The following is a 23,206-nucleotide window of genomic DNA, read 5'->3' as shown; positions in this document are numbered from 1 at the left end:
TATAGATTGCAAGATATAAGCTTCCAAAGTCGGGTTAGTGCAGCAGAAACTTTCCTCTACGTGATCGCGAAAGGCCTTCCGCGATCGCGAATTACTGGCCAATTTCTCCCATTTTACTCATCCCGGCCGCTACCAATTCCCCGCGATCGCGTAGCACACTGTTGTAGCCAAAACCATGCAGCTAAAATGGCATATAAATGGTCCGAAATCACCCCGAAACTCATCTGAGCCCCTCGGGACCCCGTCTGAACATACCAACAAGTCAAAACATATCACAGACTTAGTCGAGGCCTCAAATCACATCAAACAACGCTAAAAACACGAATCACACCCCAATTCGAGTCTAATGAAACTAAGAAATTCTAATTTCTACATCCGATGCCGAAACCTATTAATCACGTCCGATTGACATCAAATTTTGCACACAACTCACATTCAATATTACGGACCTACTCCAACTTCCAAAATCGGAATCTAACCCCGATATCAAAAAGTCCACTCCCGGCCAAACCTCTCAAAAACCTTCAAATTTATAACTTTCGCCAAATGACCTCGAAATGACTATAGACCTCCAAATCCACTTCCGGGCACGCTCCCAATACCAGAATCACCATACGGAGTTGTTCCCAGACTCGAAATCCCAAACAGACATCGATTACAATGAAATACACCTCATCCTAAATTTATGAAATTCTTCCAAAATGCCAACTTCCACAATAGGCGCCGAAATGCTCCCGAGTCATCCAAAACCCGATCCGGATATACGCCCAAGTCCAAAATCATCATAAGAACTTGTTGAAACCTTCAAATCCCGATTTCGAGGTCGTTTACTCAAAAATCATACTTTAGTCAATTTTTCCAACTTAAAGCTTCCGAAATGAGAATTTTCTTTCCAAATCAACTCCGAACTTACCAAAATTCAATTCCGACCACGCATGTAAGTCATAATACCTGAAGTGAAGCTACTCAGGGCCTCAAACCGCCGAACAATGCGCTAGAGCTCAAAACGACCAGTCGATTCATTACATTCTCTTCCACTTAAACATACGTTCGTCCTCGAACGTGCCAAGAACTGCTCTGGAGTTGTCCAAAATCACTGTTTAATAGCTCGTGCACCTACCTGTGTTACCACAACCCAGTTGAGCACATTAGGTTGAGTCAATCTGAAGATTCTCCCTTTTATTTAGTCAAATAAGCCTTAGAGCCAAATTCCAACATCTGGAACTATCCATCGGGACTGCTTTCAACATGCAAACACCGTATTAGTCACTACACACCATTCCAAAACATGATTGCATACCTTTTCTAGATTCACACCATGTACCACATATTTCACATGACTATAATAACATCCTATGATAACAATAGCTGAAATTCCATGAATCTGATAACCACAACACACCTCATGACATATGTAAGTCATGTTCCAACTCTTGCAATGTTTCCACGATGGAAGAGATGTGTAGAAATTTCATAACCGACTGTCGAGTCAACAAATCATTGAGTCTCTCTTCGTGACAAGAACCTTTAACCCATTATGAACCAAAAACGATATTTGCTCTTTAATATGCTTCATATAAATCTGATCAACTGATCTCGGATCCAAGAATCTCGTCTCACCCAGTACGAGCTGCTCATGTAAAAGGCCACCTCAAACACGACCAAGAGTCTCATATGATGCCACAATTTGCCAACAAGCTACTAACGTGAATGTGATACATAAGGAAAACGAACTCTGGAAATGACTACTCAACCTACATAACTAATTAGACAACCGAAAAGGTGTTACGAACCTTCCTTAGAAAGTGAGAAACAAAACACACAAGGATAGATACATGGTATTGTACTCAACATCACACTGTTGTAGCGTGGAACCCGATCCATACATAAAATCTATACAAGGAGATACTTACCGAGCTAGAATGCTCATTACTACAAAATACCCGAATATCAGCCACAAGTAGGCCATGTGCATGATACAATCCTTGGGGAGACAGATAGCGCCATACGCTACAAAACTCAAGCACAACTAAGGTGCAATATATGATATGAATCTCGACAGTTATCCTGCTCACATAATACCATCGCTAGGCAGAACCTCAGCACATATGAAATTTATCAAGCCGTTTCATAACTTACACGACATAATATAGTATTACATGAAATAGCCAATGATGAAACAACATCCAACGTCCGAATACTCCTCCACAAGGAGCTATGCTGAAAAAAATACATCTGGCCTGATATAGAGCCCATGTTCACATTAAGATCCATCCACAGACCTCAAGCCGATTCTGATCGTACCGCACTAGGCCAGTAACCTTTCAAGGATCCACAATAAACCTTCTTCCCATGACACACAAGAACAACCGTAGATCCGGAACAAACTTCCATAGTCCACAACCAAATGAACCGAGCGCCCTTCAGGCATAAATTCTCACATGAACGGTAGTACCACAATCTCTATACTTAGTTCCAATCTTCGATCAATCAAGTGACTATATGTCACACCTATACAATCTTTCCATGGTCACGCTCCCACTACCTTCCGCACCAGGTAACAAGTCTGCACATCCATACCACCGGCCATACTAATGCTATAAAGTGAGTCAAGGATCTTCAAATCAGTACACAAAGCCTCTTACACATGACACCGACCTCAGGTGATGCTAAAGATAATACCACCTTACTCTAAACATCTGAATCCTTTCCTGCTCATCCGAGCTCGTGACACTCTTGTCAACACCTAACTGCAGCCTCGATCCTTAACTTTCAAATTTCATGCTGCTCATCGCACCTATCCTACCAATGCGAGAAAGCACAAGAATTCTATCATAACTTCTGAACCACTAATAGGATACATACTTCATCATATAGAAACCTTTCACTTAACTCATTTCAGGAGAACCATTGCAACACGCGACTGAATTCCCATAACCGCAGAAAATACAATCCTCAAGTAGGGGTCTAAGCCACCATAACTCTTCCGGGGTCCGACTACACTTATCAGACCATTATAATTGAATATCTCTAAATAAATCAAATTACAGCAGCCGATAAGCCTCGCACGTACTGCCACCAATCACATGCATAACTTAACACGCTGAAGGAACTGATCATTTCCACCACCATGCCGAATCAACCACTGCTAACTGAACCAACTTCTTCTAATTTACTCTGGACTTTCCTTAGAAATAACAATGGCTCCATTCAAAATATAACAAACTCAATCCACACTTGTCCTATGTAATCCCATTTCACAAGGCCACAAACCCACGAATCATCTTATACTCTCCTTGTGCCCACATTCACATTTTCAACTGGTACACCCATTCTGATAATTCCTCTATGAATTCCGAAGTTATTTTCTCCCATTCCTCCAATGCTACAACGTAGACCGAAGATAACATAGAACACTCCAAGCCCTTTTCATAATCTGCTGCAAAATCTCGATACTTAATCATACCACGAACACAAAATCCTTAGGCACCAAACTTTAATTTTGAACCTACTAGGGCCATTGTTGAGAGTCACCCACTCTGATTTGTTCCTGAATATAGTCACACTCCAAGGCCCTGCTAGCATATGAACACCCTCTCCAAGAAGCAATCGGCTGAATTCCTTTCCTTACACATCACATCCACACGAAGCGTAGACTCCGAGTCTTCCCAAAACCTGAACATGAATCGATACGTCCAAAGATAGCATATATTCCTCAAATCCTTTGCTCAAATTACCACTGATGTTTTTTTTCCTTAGTCGTAATAACCCACCAATAAATCGATAACCAAAAACCATACAAGTAGATAACCACACAGTCCAATCATAGACGGTGGGGCTCTCCTACTTTGGTTCAACCCTCTCCTTTAAGAAACTCCTCGACTTCTACTTTTCACACTTGACCTTCTATAAATTCAACCACCGCAAAACACCTCCCACATGTCCTTCCTTGTCTTTTGTCGCCCAATTGTTGCCCCAAATCTGAATCCATCTCCGTAACACCCGAACAAATGAGCCGCTACCAACTCTAAACCTCTTAGAATATCATCTTTCTCTAGCCATTAATACTAGAAGTACCAATTCGATTCCGAAATCGCTACACTCCGTTATCTCTGACAACTGCATCTCAAGCGCCATTTTACAATACTCTGCCCCGAAGGCAAATTAAAGAAGGCCACAACATCGGCGAACCTTAACGTGTTCAACAAGGACGATGACACCACATCATAATTGAGAACTCTACCATGCTCGAAAATACCAAGCCTCATTACTCCATCAACCAAATCTGAACATTCCTAGTCCGATTGCCTTTCCTCCACCAGAAATAGAATACCGAATCTCTGAATCATGCATTATGTAAAACCTCCTTTCAGGTCATTCACTGCCTCGACGCCTAAACAAGCATCCTACCATTACACAAACATTGTGCGATAGCAATGCACGAATCTTCATAACAATCAATGCCAAATCTCAAAACCTTAGGTAATACTGATGCTGAGTTGAAAAGACGGACGACCTTCTGAAAGACGACGGTAATAGCCCAATCAAATACGTAGGTGGAAACATCCTGCACCATATCTGTAGTACCATGACAATTCCTCGATTCCCAATCCATAACAAGTGCCTCACGTCGTATAAGATTGAATAGGAAATAAATAAAGGTACAAGCCTCAAAAGGATCAATTCGTACGATGAGGAATCAAGAAGGGAAGTGCTCTTAATAGCGTTGTAGCCTCTCAAATATAAGTACAGACGTCTCCGTACCGATCCGCAAGACTCTACTAGACTTGCTCATGACTCATGAGACATAACTGAACCTAGTGTTCTAATACCATATTGTCACGACCCAAAATCCGTTAAAGGCCGTGATGGCACCGGACACCACCGTCACGCAAGCCAACACTAAACAGTTAATTTAATTCTCTTTTTAATATTTTAAAATCATAAATTTCCTTCAATTTAACTAGTAAAAGATGAACTTTACAAAATAATAATGATGTTTTCCAATTTCAATACTGAATATCCCCTAATCATCCCAGAACCCGGTGTCACAAGTGCATGAGAATTTACTAGAAAGTAAAACAAAATACAATAACTATCCGAAATACAAAATTTGGACAGAAAAGAAAATACAAGAACTCTTATGGAAACTCTGTTGGTTGCGGATCGTCTCATACGATGCAGCTCACCTAAGTTCCCGTATCAACCACGTTGTTGCGCCCACAAGGCCACTAGTCATACATGTGCCCGCACAACAAAATGTACAGCAAGTGTAGTATGAGTACGAAAATAATGCGTACCCAGTAAGTATCCAGCCTAACCGCAAAGAAGTAGGGACGAGGGGTCGACTTCGACACTTACTATGGACCAACAATATGATAATATTTCAATTAAGCATGATATACAACAATAAGACTCAGAACAAGAAACAACTGAACAAGTCTTCACCATATTCAAGAGCTTAAACCACTTCTTTCCTTTAAAACATATGATCACACCAAACAATGATTTATACCAATTAAAAAAAAGGACTTCCAGTTCTATTATCACACAAAAATACCAGCGAGGACGTTCGGCCCGATCCAATATAAATATAAACTGTGCACTGCCGAGGGTCAAACGGCGCAAAGTATAGATGCTTCTATTAACTTGCCGAGGTGATCGGCCAATCCCATGAGAATAGTAGAATGAATTACCCTGCTCACGGATCATACTTGCGATATGGTCAAATATAAATCTAAGGAATTACCCCGCTCGTGGATCATACTTGCGACACGGTTACACATAGATTTCTTAAGTTATTATAGTATTCTTCCATTCTTTTAGAAATACGAAATTCGAATGAAAACTTTTAAGATCCCAATGTTTCCTCAATTTCAACTCCTTCCAAAATATTTAATAAGCAAACTCAATCCCGCTCCTTCTCAAGGCAAAAATAAACATAAATCAATAACAATATTAACAAAACATGATGTAAGCCTAGAACTACCCAGACATAGGCATATCTAGTAGCTATGTACGGATTCTCATCACCACTTGCATACGTAGCCCCCCACAAATAGAAGCACATAATGATTTAGTTCACCTATGGGGTTAATTACCTCTTACAAGGTTAGAAAGGAGACTTAACAACAACAACAACAACAACAACAACAACAACAACAACAACAACCCAGTATAATCCCACAAGTGAGGTTTGGGGAGGGCAATATGTACGCAGACCTTACCCCTACCCCGAAGGGTAGAGAGGCTGTTTCCAGGAGACCCTCGGCTCAAAAAAGCAACAGGAGCCGATATATTAGTACCATAAAAATGCATAATAAAATAACAGCAATATAAGAGATATGAAATACAGAATACGAAATACGAAATAGATGGCTGGTATAGTAAAACTAGCAGGTAAAGCCCTGCATCAATAGACGACCAATGACATTCTTAGTCTAACTCCTAACTGGCTAGTCTCACTCTATTGTGCTGTAGAAATATTCACAACTTTCCCCTAACCTACAACCTTAATGCTCGACCTCCATAATTCCCTGTCAAGGGCCATGTCCTCAGTAATCCTAAGTCGCGCCATGTCCTGTCTGATCACCTCTCCCCAATACTTCTTAGGTCGCCCTCTACCTCTCCGCGTGCCCACTACAGCCAGTCGCTCACACCTCCTCACCGGTGCATCAGTGCTCCTCCTCTGAATGTGCCCGAACCATCTGAGTCTTACTTCCCGCATCTTGTCCTCCATGGGGGCCACGCCCACCTTCTCTCGAATATCTTCATTCCTAATCTTATCCATCCTTGTATGCCCGCACATCCACCTCAACATCCTCATCTCTGCTACTTTCATCTTCTGGATGTGTGAGTTCTTTACCGGCCAACATTCAGTTCCATATAACATGGCAGGCCTAACCACTGCTCTATAAAACTTACCTTTTAGTAACGGTGGCACTTTCTTGTCACACAAGACTCCCGACGCTAACCTCCACTTCATCCACCCCACCCCTATACGGTGTGTGACATCCTCGTCAATCTCCCCGATCCCCTGAATAACCGATCCAAGGTACTTGAAACTACCCCTCTTGGGAATGACTTGAGAGTCAAGCCTCACTTCAACTCCCGCTTCCGTCGGCTCAACTCCAAATTTGCACTCGAGGTATTCCGTCTTCGTCCTGCTCAACTTGAAACCTTTAGACTCAAGAGCATGTCTCCAAATCTCTAGCCTCTCGTTGACGCCGCCTCGTGTCTCGTCAATTAGAATAATGTCATCAGCAAATAGCATGCACCATGGCACCTCCCCTTGAATATGATGAGTCAGTGCATCCATCACCAGGGCAAATAGGAATGGGCTGAGCGCAGACCCTTGGTCCAACCCCGTAATAACTGGAAAGTGTCCCTTAGAAAGGAGACTTACCTCGTCTTAAATCCCACTTTCCAGTCACAACTTCACTCTAAAGCCCCAACTTGGTGCTGTTCAATCTGAAACTAGTTAAAGAACGTGCAAATTAGTTAAAAATATACTCAAATGCTTGAAATTTAACGATTTATAAAAATTCTCAACTCCTCTTGAAACGTTGGCAGCGGGACCCCACGTCTCGAAATCCGATGAAACTCACAAAATCCGACAACCCATTCCGATGCAAGTTCAACCATACCAATTTTATCAAATTCCGATAACAACTTGACCTCCAAATCTTAAATTTTCATTCTTGAAAAGTTTTGCAAAAATCTTAATTTCCTCCATTTAAATCCGAAATAAATGGTGAATATAACCATAGAATCATAAAGTATAATTACTTTCGGATATAGAACACTTATCTCAATCCATATGGTAAAAATCACCTAAAAATCGCTTCAATCCGAGCCCATAGCTTCAAATATGTTAAAAATAGCCAAAACCTCGAAATATAGCTTCTGCCCAGGTATTTACTCTTTGCGATCGCGGAAAATGCTTCTCTATCGCGAAGCACAACATTTCTCAGCCCAAAATTTGCCCTTCGCGATCACGAAGAACAAATGCCCAGCTCTTTCAGACAACCTCTAGTATAATGGCATAACTTTTGTACAAAACTCCAAATTACAAATGGTTTAACTTTTTGAAAACTAGACTCCAAGAACTATAACTTTCATGCTTTGCACATCTCCCAGTTCATTATAGATTACGAGATATAAGCTTCCAAAGTCAGCCCTATGCAACACAAATTTCTTCTTTGCGATTTCCCAACTCTTCCCCGATAGTCTGTAGTGTACCACTCTTAACTTTTTGTACACAACTCTAAATGACAAATGGTTTGATTTTCTGAAAACTAGACACAACGATCTACAACTTTCATTTATGGATCATCTCCAAATTCCTTATATACTGTAAGATACAAGCTTCCAAAGTCAGGTCAATGCAGCAAAAACTTTCCTCTACGTGATCGTTCACTGGCCAATTTCTCCCATTTTACTCATTGTGATTGCTACCAATTCACCGCGATAGCGTATCACACCGCTGTAGCCAAAAACCAGCAGCTAAAAATGGCCTAAAAATGGTTTGAAACCACCCCAAAACTCACCCCGAGCCCCTTGGGACCCCGTCCGAACATACCAACAAGTCCCAAAATATATCACGGACTTAGTCGAGGTCTTAAATCACATCAAACAACGCTAAAAACATGAATCATACCCCAATTCGAGTCTAATGAAACTAAGAAATTCCTATTTCTACATTCGATGCCTAAACCTATCAAATCACGTCTAATTGATATCAAATTTTGCACACAAGTCACATTTTACATTACGGATCTACTCCAACTTCCAGAATCAGAATCCGACCATGATATCAAAAAGTCCACTCCCGGTCAAACTTCTCAAAAACCTTCAAATTTATAACTTTCACCAAATGACCCCGAAATGACCTACGGACCTCCAAATCCACTTTTGGACGCGCTCCCAATACCAGAATTATCATACGAAGTTATTCCCAGTCTCAGAATCCCACACGGACATCGATAATATTTAAATACACCTCATCCCAAATTTATGAAATTCTTCTAAAATGCCAACTCCAAAATAGGCTCCGAAACGCTCCCGAGTCATCCAAAACCTGATCCGGACATACGCCCAAGTCCAAAATCATCATATGAACTTGTTGGAACCTTAAAATCCCGATTCCGAGGTTGTTTACTCAAAAATCACACTTTAGTCAATTCTTCCAAATTAAAGCTTTCGAGATGAGAATTTTCTTTCCAAAACAACTTCGAACTTCCCAAAATTTAATTCCGACCATGCATGCAAGTCATAATACCTGAAGTAAAGCTACTTGGGGCCTCAAATCACTGAACGGCGTGCTAGAGCTCAAAACAACCGATTGGGTCGTTACATTCTCTTAATGACATGATTTCTATAGTGCACATAGGAATTGAGTGGCATATATAGCAAGTAAATCATTGAATCCTATAGGCATGTTTTCTACCCTTTCATGCAAACATTAAGTAAACTCGTTTCCCCCATTTTTGCTAACACCTCAATTGTTTATTACAAAGTTATTACGGACCTAATGATAAAAGTAATTACAAATAGTATACAAATAATGATAGTAGGCCCACAGCAGGCCCAAAAGAAATACCCAGCACTGCCTTGGCCTTCAACAATTCTCACGTAGCATACCCAGATTTCCAACAAGGAACCATATTCATCAGCACAACCCAGAATCCATAGAAGAGCTCAAAGCCAAATCACACAATCACAGATTAACCATATTACCCAGGCAATAAATCAATTAAACCAACCAGTTTACATATTCATTAGACAATAGGAAGAAATAATTGAGTATCAGGGATAGTTCAGGTCTTAGTAGTAGAGAGAGTGTCTAAAATACCCCAAACCCTAGTGTGTCAGAGTTCACAAGAGTCTCAAATCAACCCCGAGCAGTGCTCATACTAGGGAGGTCAATACTAAGAGTCTTGGTGGACTTGGCTTTCAGTTGGCTAATAATGATAGGTTTAGAATAGCATATGTAACAAACGAGAGTGTGTGGACAATGGTTAGGGATATAAGTTGAGGAAATATACTTATAAATTAAAAGGTAGACATGGCAAAGTTGAGAATATAGAACAACTAATTAAGAAGGTCAGGAAGACTTAGAATTAGGTTCAACACTTAGCAAAATAACACATTAGCAGAATCATACTGAAAGAGTTAGGGGAGAAACAAGTTTGTAGGATTACTAAAGATTATCATACAAAGGTACATAGCACCAAACAAGTTTAAGGCACTGACTTGAAGGTCCCCATTATGCTAAGATTTCATCACAATGCCATAAGACAGCCATGTTAACTCACATCAGGAGACAAAACAACATCAGATATGGTAGGTAAATACAAACTAAGATGGCCATCCTAAAGGTTACAAACAGTTACTAAGGATATAGGACTGAGCAAAAATAGAGATATGATGTGAAACACACTAAAAGGGGAGTATATCATAGTTGATAGAAATGGTCTTAACATGGATTAGAACACATTCGTAGACAAACCTATTAATACAGAAATTCAGAACAGAATGGTACAACAAGCTCATGTCAAATAACATATGCAGGAATTCAGGTATTGACACAGTAGACTAAGGAACTTAAAAAAGAAGATTCAATACAAATGCAAAACTACAAAGTTGCATACATAAGTAACTCAGAATACATTATCTAAATGAACTTAGGATGGTTTAGATTATCTAAGTTAGACATAGACAATCTTAAAACTAGCAGCATTAGATGAGATTAAATGCAAAAGAGACTTAAAACGAGTGTAAAGTTAATAGAGTTGCATACAAAAGTAGCCTAGAAACACATTAAGCCATGAATTTCAGAAGTGGGAATGTACAAATCATAGACACATAAAAATGAAATCGCAAGAGTCAAATGATTTGCCAGTTAAGCAGACAACAATAAAGAACAAAAATTCCACATTATTCTGAATCAAACAAAGAACGAGAATCCAGAATCTCAATGCTTCAAAGTTCCCAAGTGGCTTCAGAGGAACCCCGGACAGTGCTCGCACCAAGAAATATTGAAAAGTCAAATCATGGTGACCTTGGCTTTCAGCCAGCCAAGAATCAAGGTATAGAATAAGAGAACAATATAGTGATAACTCCAATTTTTAGTGAAAAATATAGCGATTAAGTCTCTCCTAAAGAGGAATAGGGAGGGGTTTATATAGTAGTAGAAATTAAACACCCAAACAAGAAAAAATCATCAATCAAACACGAGAAAGGAAAGAATATCACATGCAATCGCAAATCAGTAAGGAAAAGGGAAAATCTCAAACCCTAGTTGGGTCCAGTTGCTTGAAAACCCAAATTAAAGGTGTAAATCGCACCTTGTCGAGCATATCTAGACAGAAAACCGTCTAAAATCCAAAGATTCGAGTCGTTCCAGTCTGTATTTTGTAAATTATACTTGCCATAGTTAGGCAAGTACCTATGTGATACCATAAACGGATGACGAATAGCGGGATAGGGCTAATAAGGTAAGTAGATAGCAGGTAGAATCCATTTTTAGGCTAGAATCGGAGAGAATCATGCAACGGATACTAAGGTTTAGAGAAGAAGGGGGAAGGTTCGAGAGAGTGTAGAGGCGGCTGTAAAGAGACGAGTGAGTCTCTAGGGTTTAGGTGGAGGAAGTAATTAAAAATGGGGGGTTAATCATGGCCGTTGATCTCAAGATCAACGGCCAGGATTTTAAAAGAAGGTAGGGCGGGTCTAAAATGGGTACCGACTGGGTTGGGTAGAAGGGTCTCCTGGTTTAGGCTTGGGGTCTATTCGGCTAAGTATATTGGGCCAATTTGGTCCAAAAAATTAGTTTAAAGTTAGGCTATTATTTAAATACGCGAACATAATTTATAAAAATACTTGATAAATAAGTAAAATATTATTTATACACTGAAATGATTAAAAATAATAACTTTGTATTATAAAAATATAAAATACAATTTTGACATAAATAATATAAATAAAGAGCATTTCTGTACAAATATAGGCTATTACTGCAAAATTGTGCAAATAGCTTAAAAATATTAATGTAGTCACATAAAATGAAGTAAAATATTTGAAGCACATATTATAGGTGAAAAATAATAATTTTAGGTGATTAAGTCATCACAAAAAAAATTTGAAGGAGTAATTAATAAATATTTAAGTAATTTAAATGCAGGAAAATCGATTTTAAAGCTCTACAATTATGGAAAATTATAGAAAATGCTTGTATAGATTTGTAAACTAAAAAATGATGCAAAAATGATGTTTTGAAAGTGTATATATTTTTTGAGAAAATATGAGGGCAAAATTAGGTATCAACAATGAGATACCGGAGAAGGTGCGCGTGGCTCCCAATTATGATAAGATGCGGGAAGCGAGGCCCAGATGGTTCGGGAATGTACAGAGGAGAAGCCCAGATACTCCGGTAAGGAGGTGTGAGCGGCTAGCTGTGGGGGGCACGAGAAGGGGTAGAGGGCGGACTAAGAAGTATTGGGGAGAGGTGATCAGGCAGGACATGACGATGCTTCAGATTTCCGAGGACATGGCCCTTGATAGTAAGCTATGGAGGTCAAGTATTAGAGTTTTAGGTTAGGAGGTAGTTGAGTCTTGCCTTACTTCGTACATTTGTGAGACTAGTCTGGTAGGGTTTTTGTCTAAGATATCTAGTGGCAATGTTGTGTCTTACTAGGGGTGGGCATATATAGGGTAAAACAGATAACCGAAATCGTTAATTATTTATTGGGTTATTAATATTGAGTTATTGGGTTAACGGTTCGGTAATGGGTAAAATTTGTTTTTATTGGGCTATCGATTCGGGCTAGGTTTAGCAATTCTGTTATTGGATAAAACCTATAACCCAATAAGGGTTAACTAATTTACTAGTTTACCCTTAAGTATATACATACTAGGGTTTCATATACATAGTTCTCACTTCTCAATTTCTCTTTTTTAGTTTCTCCGCCTCACACCCTGTCACCCTCAGTCCACACCAGTTCTCCGCCAGTCCGCCTCATGGCTCACGCCCTCACCAGTTCTCCGCCTTATGGCTCACGCCCCCACTAGTCACCAGTCATCCCTTCAAGAGTCAGTTTCCTACCATTATCTTTTTACGGCAAAGCATTGCACTAAGGTCAGTGTTTCATATCCCATTTCTGAATTCGTCTTAGTTTGGTATCTTAGAAACACTGATTTAGGCTTCCCTTAGAAATCAATTTTTGCATATTTACTTGAATGATTTTCTAAATCTGTAGTATGTGTTCTGCTTTGTTAACTATGTATTATCTTTTGGTTTTTGTTTCGCACTTCATGTTTAGAAAACATGTTTTAGGGAATGTCTATACTATTTCAATGTCTATATTAAACATGTTTTTGTTAACTGCCTGTTTAATCATGTGTTTCATTTTAATACTTTGTTGCCTTGCTAGTCGCTGCTTGATTTCTTTTAAATCAAACTCACAGTGACACAAAAGCATGGCTGAAAATATTATGATTGATAAGTTGATTGGTGAAAGTGGACCTTCTAATTCAAATGTGACATCACAATCTCAATCAGTACAATCAAAAGTAAAGAGACAAAGAAAAAAGAGGTCTGTTGCATGGGAACAATTTGGCCAAATTATTGATCTAGAAGGAAATCAAAAGGGTGTCTGTAAACATTGCAAAAGAGAATATTTTGTCGATTCAAAAGAAAATGGTACGAAATCACCACATATGGCCAATTGTACAAAAATGCCTTTAGATGTTGCAAAAAGTCAATCAAAAATAGCCTTTAAACCTATTCCGGGGGGTAATAAGGGTGATGTAGATATTATTCCTTGGAAATTTGATCAAGAACAATGTAGGAAGGCTTTGTACCGTATGGTGATCGTGGATGAACTTCCTTTCAGCTTTGTTGAAAAAGAAGGTTTTATGAAATATGAAAGTTGCACAACCTTTTTTGAATTCCTTCACGTAGAACTGTGACTCGGGACTGTTTTGATCTTTTCAATGAGGAAAAACATAAGTTGGTGAAGCTTTTTAAAGATCATAGAGTTTGTCTTACCACTGATACTTGGACTTCCTTACAACGAATAAATTATATGTGTATTACTGTTTTTTGGATTGATAGTGAATGGGAAATGCATAAAAGAATTATCAACTTTTGTCCAATTTCTAGTCATAGGGGTGAAGATATGGCAAATAGTATTATTAATTGTTTGAAAGAGTGGGGGTTACAAAAGATTTTCACTGTCACAGATGATAATGCTAGTTCAAATGATGTGACGGTGAAGGAGCTTTCTAAGAAGTTAACTAAATGGGGGACCAATTCCATGAATGGTAAATATCTTCACGTGAGGTGCATGTCTCATATTATGAATCTTGTTGTTCAGGATGGTATAAAAGAATCAACTGTGTCTATTGAACGTATTAGGCAAGCAGTGAGATATATCGGGCAGTCTCCTGCTAGGTGGAAAAAGTTTCAGGAATGTTGTGATGAAGGAAATCTAGTTAGGAAATCTTTATGTTTGGATGTTCCTACAAGATGGAATTCTACATACTTGATGTTGAACAGGGCTATTGAATATGAGAGTGCAATTTTAGAATATGCTGATCATAATATTGGCTTGTCACGTCATCTTGAGTTTGTTGATATTGTGGATGGAAGTTCTTGCATGTACACTTTTGAGTAGTGATTGAGAGGATGACAAAATTTCTTGAAATCATTTATAAGCTTACTGTAAAGGTATCTGGATCACTTTATGTTACATCAAATCATCATTTTCTTGAAATTTGTGAAGTTGTTGTTTACTTGAAACAATTGATATTAAATGAAGATGTTCTTTTGGGTTAAATGGCAAAGAAGATGAAGGACAAATTTGATAAGTATTAGGGTGATCAAGAAAAAATGAACAAGATGATTTTCATTTCATGTGTTTTGGATCCTCGATGCAAGTTTGATTCTATTAGTTTTGCACTTGCGAAGATGTTTGAAGAGAAAGAGCCAATTATCGCGAAGGCAGTGCATGCATACATTGTTTGATGAGTATGTAAAGTCTCATTCAAAAGATAAAGGTTGTCGACTTCTTCATGTTTATCTAACTTTTCATTGGACACAATGGAAACTTCAACTGGATCTTTTGGTTCTTTCTTTGAAGAATTAAAAAGACATAAAGCTGGGATTGGAGGTTCCGATTCTAAATTAGAATTGGAAAAATATCTTATAAAAGAAGTTGAAAATGAAATAGCAGACGGTAATATATTGCTTTGGTGGAAAGTAAACCCATCTAGATTTTCCATTCTTGCTGAGATGGCTCGAGATGTGTTATCTATTCCTATTTCAAGTGTTGCATCTGAATGTGCATTTAGCACTGGAAGGCGTATTCTTGATTCATTTAGGAGTTCATTGACTCCTAAATTGGTGGAAGTTCTAGTATGCCTTCAAGATTGGCTTCTGAGTGAGCCATTACCCGTAAGTGTTGAGGAAGATTTAGATGTTCTCGAGCAAATAGAACAAGGTAGCAATATTTTAATTTGTTTGATTGTATATTATTTTTATAAATAGTTTATTTTTGTTGTTTGATTTGTTAATATATATTCTCATAGATTTTGCCAATCTTGGAAACGAACCATGCGATGATGATGTGTAGAATCTTAGATAGTTGTGAGTTAAAAGTTTGGTAAGTTAATTATTCAACTTATATAACACATAGTATGATTACAAATATTACTTGGCTTAATATATTTTCTTTTTATGTTTAATAGGTGTAACCATGCCTCAACTTTGTGGTCTCAAATCTCACATGTTTGGAGTCACTATGAAAGGATCGAAGAAGGTGATGATGGACGGTGAAAAGTAAGATGTTGTCATTGTCATCATGTTTTACGTTGCAATGCACAAAAAACTGGTACTAAGTCCTTAATGAGGCATGTTGAGCATTGTTTGGAGTGCAATTTGATGAAGCCTATAAGGATTGAGTAGTTGTTGTGTTGTTTACTTGAATTTGAACTATTAGTATTATGTTTGGACTTTGAACTTGTTAATCATAAGGTTGATACTACTTTGAATTATTATTAATGTATTTGAACTATTACTTTGGACTGTTTGTAGTATTGAACTATTACTTGAAGTGTTGAACTATTAGTTGAAGTGTTGTTTCTATGTTGCAGAGAATCTGTCTTATAACTATTACTTAGGGCTGTTTTATGTTGCAAAGAATCTGTTTTATAAAAGCTATCTTCTTCAGAAAAAAGGAAGAACATTAGCAGGGCCTTACCATTATAATGATTAATGCTTATAGCTTATCGTTGGCCCCGTTTTACACAGGAAAAATTCTACTTAAATAATAGGGCAACTGGGAAAGCTGATTTCCAGTTACGCATTTTAGCCTATTAGTGAATATGGTGTTGTTATTGTTTTGCTTTTTCTCAGATGTTTGAACACTTAGGAAGTGCATAATAATATCAATGGTTCTCAAACAACTATAAAACTGTTTTAAAAAACTCTGCAACATAAAACAGAATTGTTCTCATTTGCAAAATCTATTTCAGTTTTACCTTATCGGGTAAACCGATAATCGAACCGATAATAATCAATAACCGATTAACCGATAACCAATATCTCATCGGTTTGGTTATCGGTTTATCATATTTATTAATGGATAATCGATAGGCAAAATCGATAATATTCATAACCGAACCGAACCGACCGATGTCCACCCCTATGTCTTACTACTCTTTAGTTTCTCATAGTGCCGGGTCTATTTACTAGCTATTGTTTCTACTTTACATCTATCTTATGGTTTTCATGTTGTTGCTATTTTTCCTATCATTTCTGTGTTAATACTGATATTATCTCCTTTTGTCTTCTTGAGCTGAGGGTGTTTCAGAAATAACCTCTCTACTCCTTCGGGATAGGGGTAAGGTCTGCATACACACTACCCTCCCCAGACCCCACTAGTGGGATTTTACTGGGTCGCTGTTGTTTTTGGTTAGAATTTTCCCAATCGGCAGCAGTTAGAATCACCTCGTTAGTCAAAAAATTGACCGGAATAGAATCGTGGATGACCTTGTTAACGCAAGGTTGTTGCGGCTGAAATGACAATGTGGAGGATTATACTTCGAAGAGTGATCAGTCCTCACCATTTCCATGCTAAGGAGGAAACCTGTGTTACTATATTGGAAATCAACTACAACACCTCTATTTGGAACCACTTCGGTAGTTGAAAATTTGGAAAGGGCCGTGGTAAGCTCCGATGGCTGGTAGGTATAAGGGACAGATGGGAAACTCCCAGCTTGCCAAGGTTGGAGTGGACTAGAATTGGAAGTGTATAAAGGGTTTGTTGGGATGAATTTTTGTTGATACCCAATATAGTAGGCTCCATATACAGTATTATAATAATCGAAAGAATTAGGACCTTGGTAGGGTGCATAATTGAAATCTTGTGGAAGATTTGTAGGTCTAAAACCTAGTGTAATAGCTGGAGCATTCACTATAGCATCCAGCCATGGATGTTGTATATGGCCAAATTCTGGATTGTAGCACGATAAGCCAAGGTTAAGCCTCGTACTATATCGAACTATAGTGCAAAGTTAGGTTGCCGAGCTCGAGGCCCTAAGACCTATTAAGATCGAGATCGACCAAGATCAAAATCGAATAAGATAGATATCGAAGGAAGCTTACCAAGTCGAATAACGGAAAGATGAAATATCTGCAATCGGGTGAGGATTATGGCGCGAATCCCAACACGTATCAAGAAAAGGCCGATTAATTAGCCAATCATGGAATTTCTTACCTGATATAGAATTGTACTTAGAGTAGGACTCCCTTACTATATAAAGGGGAGTTTGATCATTTGTAAAGGCATCATATTCATGCAATACAAAGCAATATATTGTCATTTTCCAGCTTTCATTATCTTGTTATTCTTCTCATAAGCAAGTTGAAACATATTTGGTTCATGGGTGACTGAACTCAAAGGCCAAGGCTGTTCAATCCGTTTGGTTTGCATTATTTCTTTCATCATTAATATCAATATTAGTTTGTTCCTCGTAATTTGTACCAAGTTATATCAAGTGTTCTTAAAACCGCGTACAAATTCAATTGTTATCCAATTTTTAGGATAAACAGTTTGGCTCCCACCATGGGGCTAAGGATAATAGTGGTTACCTAGTACAAAATTTTGTAACACACACTATTTTACATTTGTTCTTTGAAGTATCTTTGATTACATGATTAAATAAACGTCAAACTCTCAGTCAGCACCTCAACACATTGTCAACAATCTCGGCTACCACGACAAAAATGAGAACATTGCACCAGGAAACATTGTACCCCCTGCTGGCCTCGATGGAATTCCGGCTGTAGATCTAATCGACGTCAGTTCACTTGTAGTCATCAATGGAAATTTGGCCGTCGATCCCGAAAGCAGTGTCCATGGGGATGCCCGATCAACTACTCATAGCGCACGTGGTGGTGAAGATGGCAGGGTCAGCCTGCGGGTGATCTTCGGAATGTTACAGTTTCAACAGGCAACAATAGCCCAGCTCCAAAATCAGAACCACACATCGAGCAGGGTCGAACTCGAGCCATCCTAGGAAATTATACATAGGGTCGAATCGATTTGGAAGAAGTCTAACGAGAAGGAATCGGAGACCAATCCTGCTATCATAAAGATGCTCGAAGAACTGAAAAATCGAGACAGGGGAAAAGAAGATTGAGGAAAACAACAAGAAGGTGGAAACCTATAACTCTAGGTCGACCAAATCCCGGGGGCACCACCAATATTAAAAGGACTAGATTCCAAAAAGTTTGTACAAAACCTTTCCCACTGAGTGCGGCTCGAAGCCGATCCCCAAGAAGTTTTGTATGCTTGAGATTCCCAAGTATAATGGGACGACTGATCCAAATGAACACGTTACCTCCTACACGTGTGCTATCAAAGGAAATGACTTGGAAGATGACGAGATCGAATCCGTCTTTCTGAAGATATTCGGGGAGACAATATCGAAGGGTGTTATGATATGGTATCATTATTTACCGCCTAATTCTATTAACTCATTTGCTATGCTTGCAGATTCTTTTGTAAAGGCACACGCCAGGGCCATTAAGGTCGCAACAAGGAAGTCGGACTTTTTCAAGGTAAGGTAGAAGGATAACGAGATACTCAGAGAATTCGTGTCTCGATCCCAAATGGAATGGATAGATTTGCCACTGGTCACCGACGATTGGGCTTTTCAAGCTTTCACTCAAGGTCTCAACGTTCGAAGTTCGGTGACTTCACATCAGTTCAAGTAGAATTTGATCGAATACCCAGTTGTCACTTGGGTCGATGTGCACAATCGGTATCAATCGAATATCATGGTCAAGGATGACCAATTGGGGGTTCTTTTTGGGTTCGTTTATCCTATCAGACTCATAGATATAATCAAGAGGGATATCGACCGAGAACCAAGGTCTAATAGAGATCGATATCAACCGTATAATGGAGACCGTAGAGGCAGTGGATTAGGACAAAATTCTGCACGGAATGAGAGGAGAAATGACCGAGGTCAAAGTTTTTGGGGACTCATGGGTAAAAATGGCATCAATAGATGTATCGGTCCCAAAGAAGCACCACGATCATAAATGGCTTTTGCGGGAATGTAATGAAGGCTTTTGGTTCAAGGTAGGATATATTGGTCTATGAAGGTTTCATCTTTCCTTAAGCACTTCATTTTCTTCATTTTGGATCATATTTTCTTGTCTCTTTGAGTCATTTACTTCTTCCTTAGGGGCTAAAGAGATACAATGAACAAGAAAGAGTGACAGTGTATCTCTTTAACCCCTAAGGAAGAAGTAAATGACCCAAAGAGTCAAGAAAATATGAGCCAAAATGAAGAAAATGAAGTGCTTAAGGAAAGATGAAACCTTCATAGACCAATATATCATACCTTGAACCAAAACCTTCATTACATTCCCGTAAAAGCCCTATATGATCTTGAGTTGAGTGAGCTTACATTAGTGGTGACTCACATAAGGGGCAAGCCTATGGTACTTAGAGCCGGACTTGTGACCTTACTTTGAGAGAGATGAGTGTGTTTTCCAAAATCCCCATTGTGAGTGCTACAATCTAAAAGTGAGGTTTGCATGTGGAGAGTCGAAGAGTATGAGTTTGGGTTCCACAATGACCAATGTAAGTAGAAAGAGTTTCCTTAACAAGTTTTACTATTTGAATTGGAGTTCATTTAGCTAATTTACTTTATTATTTGATTACCCCTTGTAAGTTTCTCTTATTTCTTTTTAGTCCTTAGGTTTTCTACTCACGTTTGAGGCTATATGTATTTAGCAACAACTCATTTTTAGGTCATGAATGAAAACCCTTTATTTTATTTGCCTTAATTCCTTTTCGTCTTAGCTTTAGCTTAGCCCTAGTTAGCTTCTTATTCTCTGAAATTCAGCAACCGTAACCTTATGAGTCAAGTATCAAACAAATTCTTAATTCTTGTGGCGTAGACGGAATGCTATTTGATAAAATCAGTCATTATTATATTCCTTGTTGAGTATGGTCGTCTACTTATTTTATCACTCTTCTAACGTAGATGAATTTTAACAAAAATTTTAAAGTTGGTTGCCTTAAAATTAACAGACATTCAGACCCTTGGGTTTGAAGTTGGGTTCTTCCAAAGCTTGTGCAGTTCAGACCCCATTAAGAGCCGAAAATTCTAAATTTGAATTTTGGATTTTCAAACTTCAAACCTTCGAGTATGAAGTTAGACTTTGGCAGAGCCCAAGTGGGCTCTTCCAAAGCTTGTGCAGTTCAGACCTCGATCAAGATCTGAAGGTTTTAAATTTGAACTTTGGCTTTTCAAACATTAAACCTTTGAGTATGAAGTTAGACTTTGCAAGCTGAACTTTAAGTGCGATGGTTTAAAGAAGAAGGTCTAGTCTTAAGTTTGCCAAAACTGATTAAATTTTAAATAGTTTTTTGAAAACTACACATATTTTAAAATAGAGATGTTACGAGTGGCTACTTGACGTCATTTCAACATATTGAACTATAAGAACTTATGTCCAAAAAAAGGAGTCACTGGTGCATTTTTATGTTGTGGCTGTTTTCAAGTACTTTACAAACACTTAGAATATTGTAAACAACAACAACAACAACAACAACCCAGTAAAATTCCACTAGTGGGGTCTAAGGAACGTAGTATATATGCAGACTTTACCCCTATCCGGAGGGAGTAGAGAGGCTATTTCTGAAAGACCCTCGGCTCAACAAGACGAAAAGAGATAATATATCTGTATCATCAACAAAAACCATATGAATAATAACAACATCATAAAAACAAGAAAATAGATGAAAAACAAAAGCAATAACCTGTAAATATACATGGCACTATGAAAAATAAAAGAGCAGTGAGAAAACAACATTAACCACTAGCAGCCTAAGACAAAAATCCTATCATACTAGCCTCACATTGGTATGACATAGAAATAAGCTCAATTACCTCCTAACATACAACCCTGTTACTCGACCTCCACAATTTCATATCAAGGGCGATGTCCTCGAAAATTTGAAGTCACGCCATGTCCTTCCTGATCACCTCTCCTCAATATTCTTATTCCTCCTTCTACCCCTTCTCATGTCTTCCAAAGCCATCCACTCACACCTCCTTACCGGGGCATTTGGGCTTCTCTTCAGTACGTGCCCGAACCATCTAAGCCTCGTTTCCCGGTCTTTTCATCAATTGGAGCCACGCCCACTTTCTCTCAAATAACATCATTCATAATCTTATCCATTCTAGTGTGCCTACATATCCACCTCAACATCCTCATTTCTTCTACTTTCATTTCTAAATATGTGAGTTCTTAACTAGCTAACACTCAGCCCCAATACACCATGGCCTGTCTAACCACCGCTCTATAAAACTTACCTTTGAGTATGGATGAAGCTTTCTTGTCACACAGGACTCCAGATACTAACCTCCACTTCATCCACCCCACATCAATAAAGTGTGTGACATCCTTTTCGATCTCCCGACCTTCTAGATAATTGACCTAAGGTACTTGAAACTGCCTCTACTAGGGATGACCTGTGATTTAAGCCTCATGTCCATGCCCGCTTCCCTTGGCTCAGCACTGAACTTGCACTCTATGTATTCCATCTTAGTCCTACTCAGCTTGAAACCCTTAGACTCAAGGGCCTATCTCCAAACCTCCAATCTCGCGTTAACACCACCTTGCATCTCATTAATCAAAATTATGTCGTCAACGAATAAAATATACCATGGTACCTCCCCTTGAATATGGTGTGTTAGTGTGTCCATCACCAGGGCAAATAAGAACAGGCTGAGCACAGATCCTTGGTGTAACCCTATAACAACCGAAAAATGCATAGAATCGCCTCCTACTGTCCTAACCCGAGTCTTAGCTCTATCATACATGTCCTTAATTGCCCTAATGTAGGCTACCGACAAACCTTTTGCCTCCAACCATATCTAGAGATCTCTCTAGGAACCTTATCATACTTTTTTTTCGGGATCAATAAACACCATGTGCAGATCCTTCTTCGTATCTCTGTACTGCTCCATCAACCTACTAATAAGGTGGATAGCTTTCGTAGTGGAACGACCTGTCATGAACCTGAACTGGTTGTCAAATATAGACATTGTCTTCCATACCCACACTTCTACCACCCGCTCCCAAATATTTCATGGTATGACTCAGTAATTTGATATTCTTATAGTTGTTACAACTCTGGACATCAACTTTGTTCTTATACAACGGAACCACCGTACTCTACCTCCTTTCATTTGGCATCCTCTTCGTCTTAAAAATAATATTAAACAGCTCAGTCAGCCACTCCAAGCCTGTTTTTGCCACACACCTCCAAAATTCCACCAGAATTTCGTCTGGCCTGGTTGCTCTGCCCCTACTCATCTTACGCATAGCTCTGACGGTCTCCTCAACCTCGATGCGCCTACAGTATGTAAAGTCACAATGACCACCTCGTATAAATTGTTACTGATATTTTTATCCTTTAGATATACATGTGGGCACACATTGTCCTTTAAGTTTTCTAAAGTAGATCAAACTTAATGCACTTAATGGAAGGACATAAGTATAATCTAAAACTAATACCCTCTTTTTGTGACCAACATGACTAGGTTAAGAAAAAGACCTCACTGTGAATCCTTCTTCCCACCGACGTTTCTTCAAATCTGATTTTCTATGGTGAGAGAA

At 38.8% G+C, this 23,206-nt stretch overlaps 1 protein-coding gene across 1 annotated transcript; it reads left to right on the top strand.

The window, feature by feature from the left end:
- The first annotated feature begins 13,476 nt into the window (after positions 1 to 13,476).
- On the top strand, positions 13,477 to 14,675 carry LOC138882754 (zinc finger BED domain-containing protein RICESLEEPER 2-like). Its single transcript, XM_070163384.1, has 2 exons — positions 13,477 to 13,964; positions 14,114 to 14,675. The coding sequence occupies exons 1-2, from the start codon at positions 13,477 to 13,479 to the stop codon at positions 14,673 to 14,675; spliced, it is 1,050 nt and encodes a 349-aa protein (XP_070019485.1).
- The last annotated feature ends 8,531 nt before the right edge of the window (positions 14,676 to 23,206 follow it).

Source organism: Nicotiana sylvestris, chromosome 12 (assembly GCF_000393655.2).
Source record: "Nicotiana sylvestris chromosome 12, ASM39365v2, whole genome shotgun sequence".
Classification (NCBI taxonomy): domain Eukaryota; kingdom Viridiplantae; phylum Streptophyta; class Magnoliopsida; order Solanales; family Solanaceae; genus Nicotiana; species Nicotiana sylvestris.
Note: the sequence above shows the minus strand (reverse complement) of the source record. Positions and strands in the feature narration are given on the sequence as shown.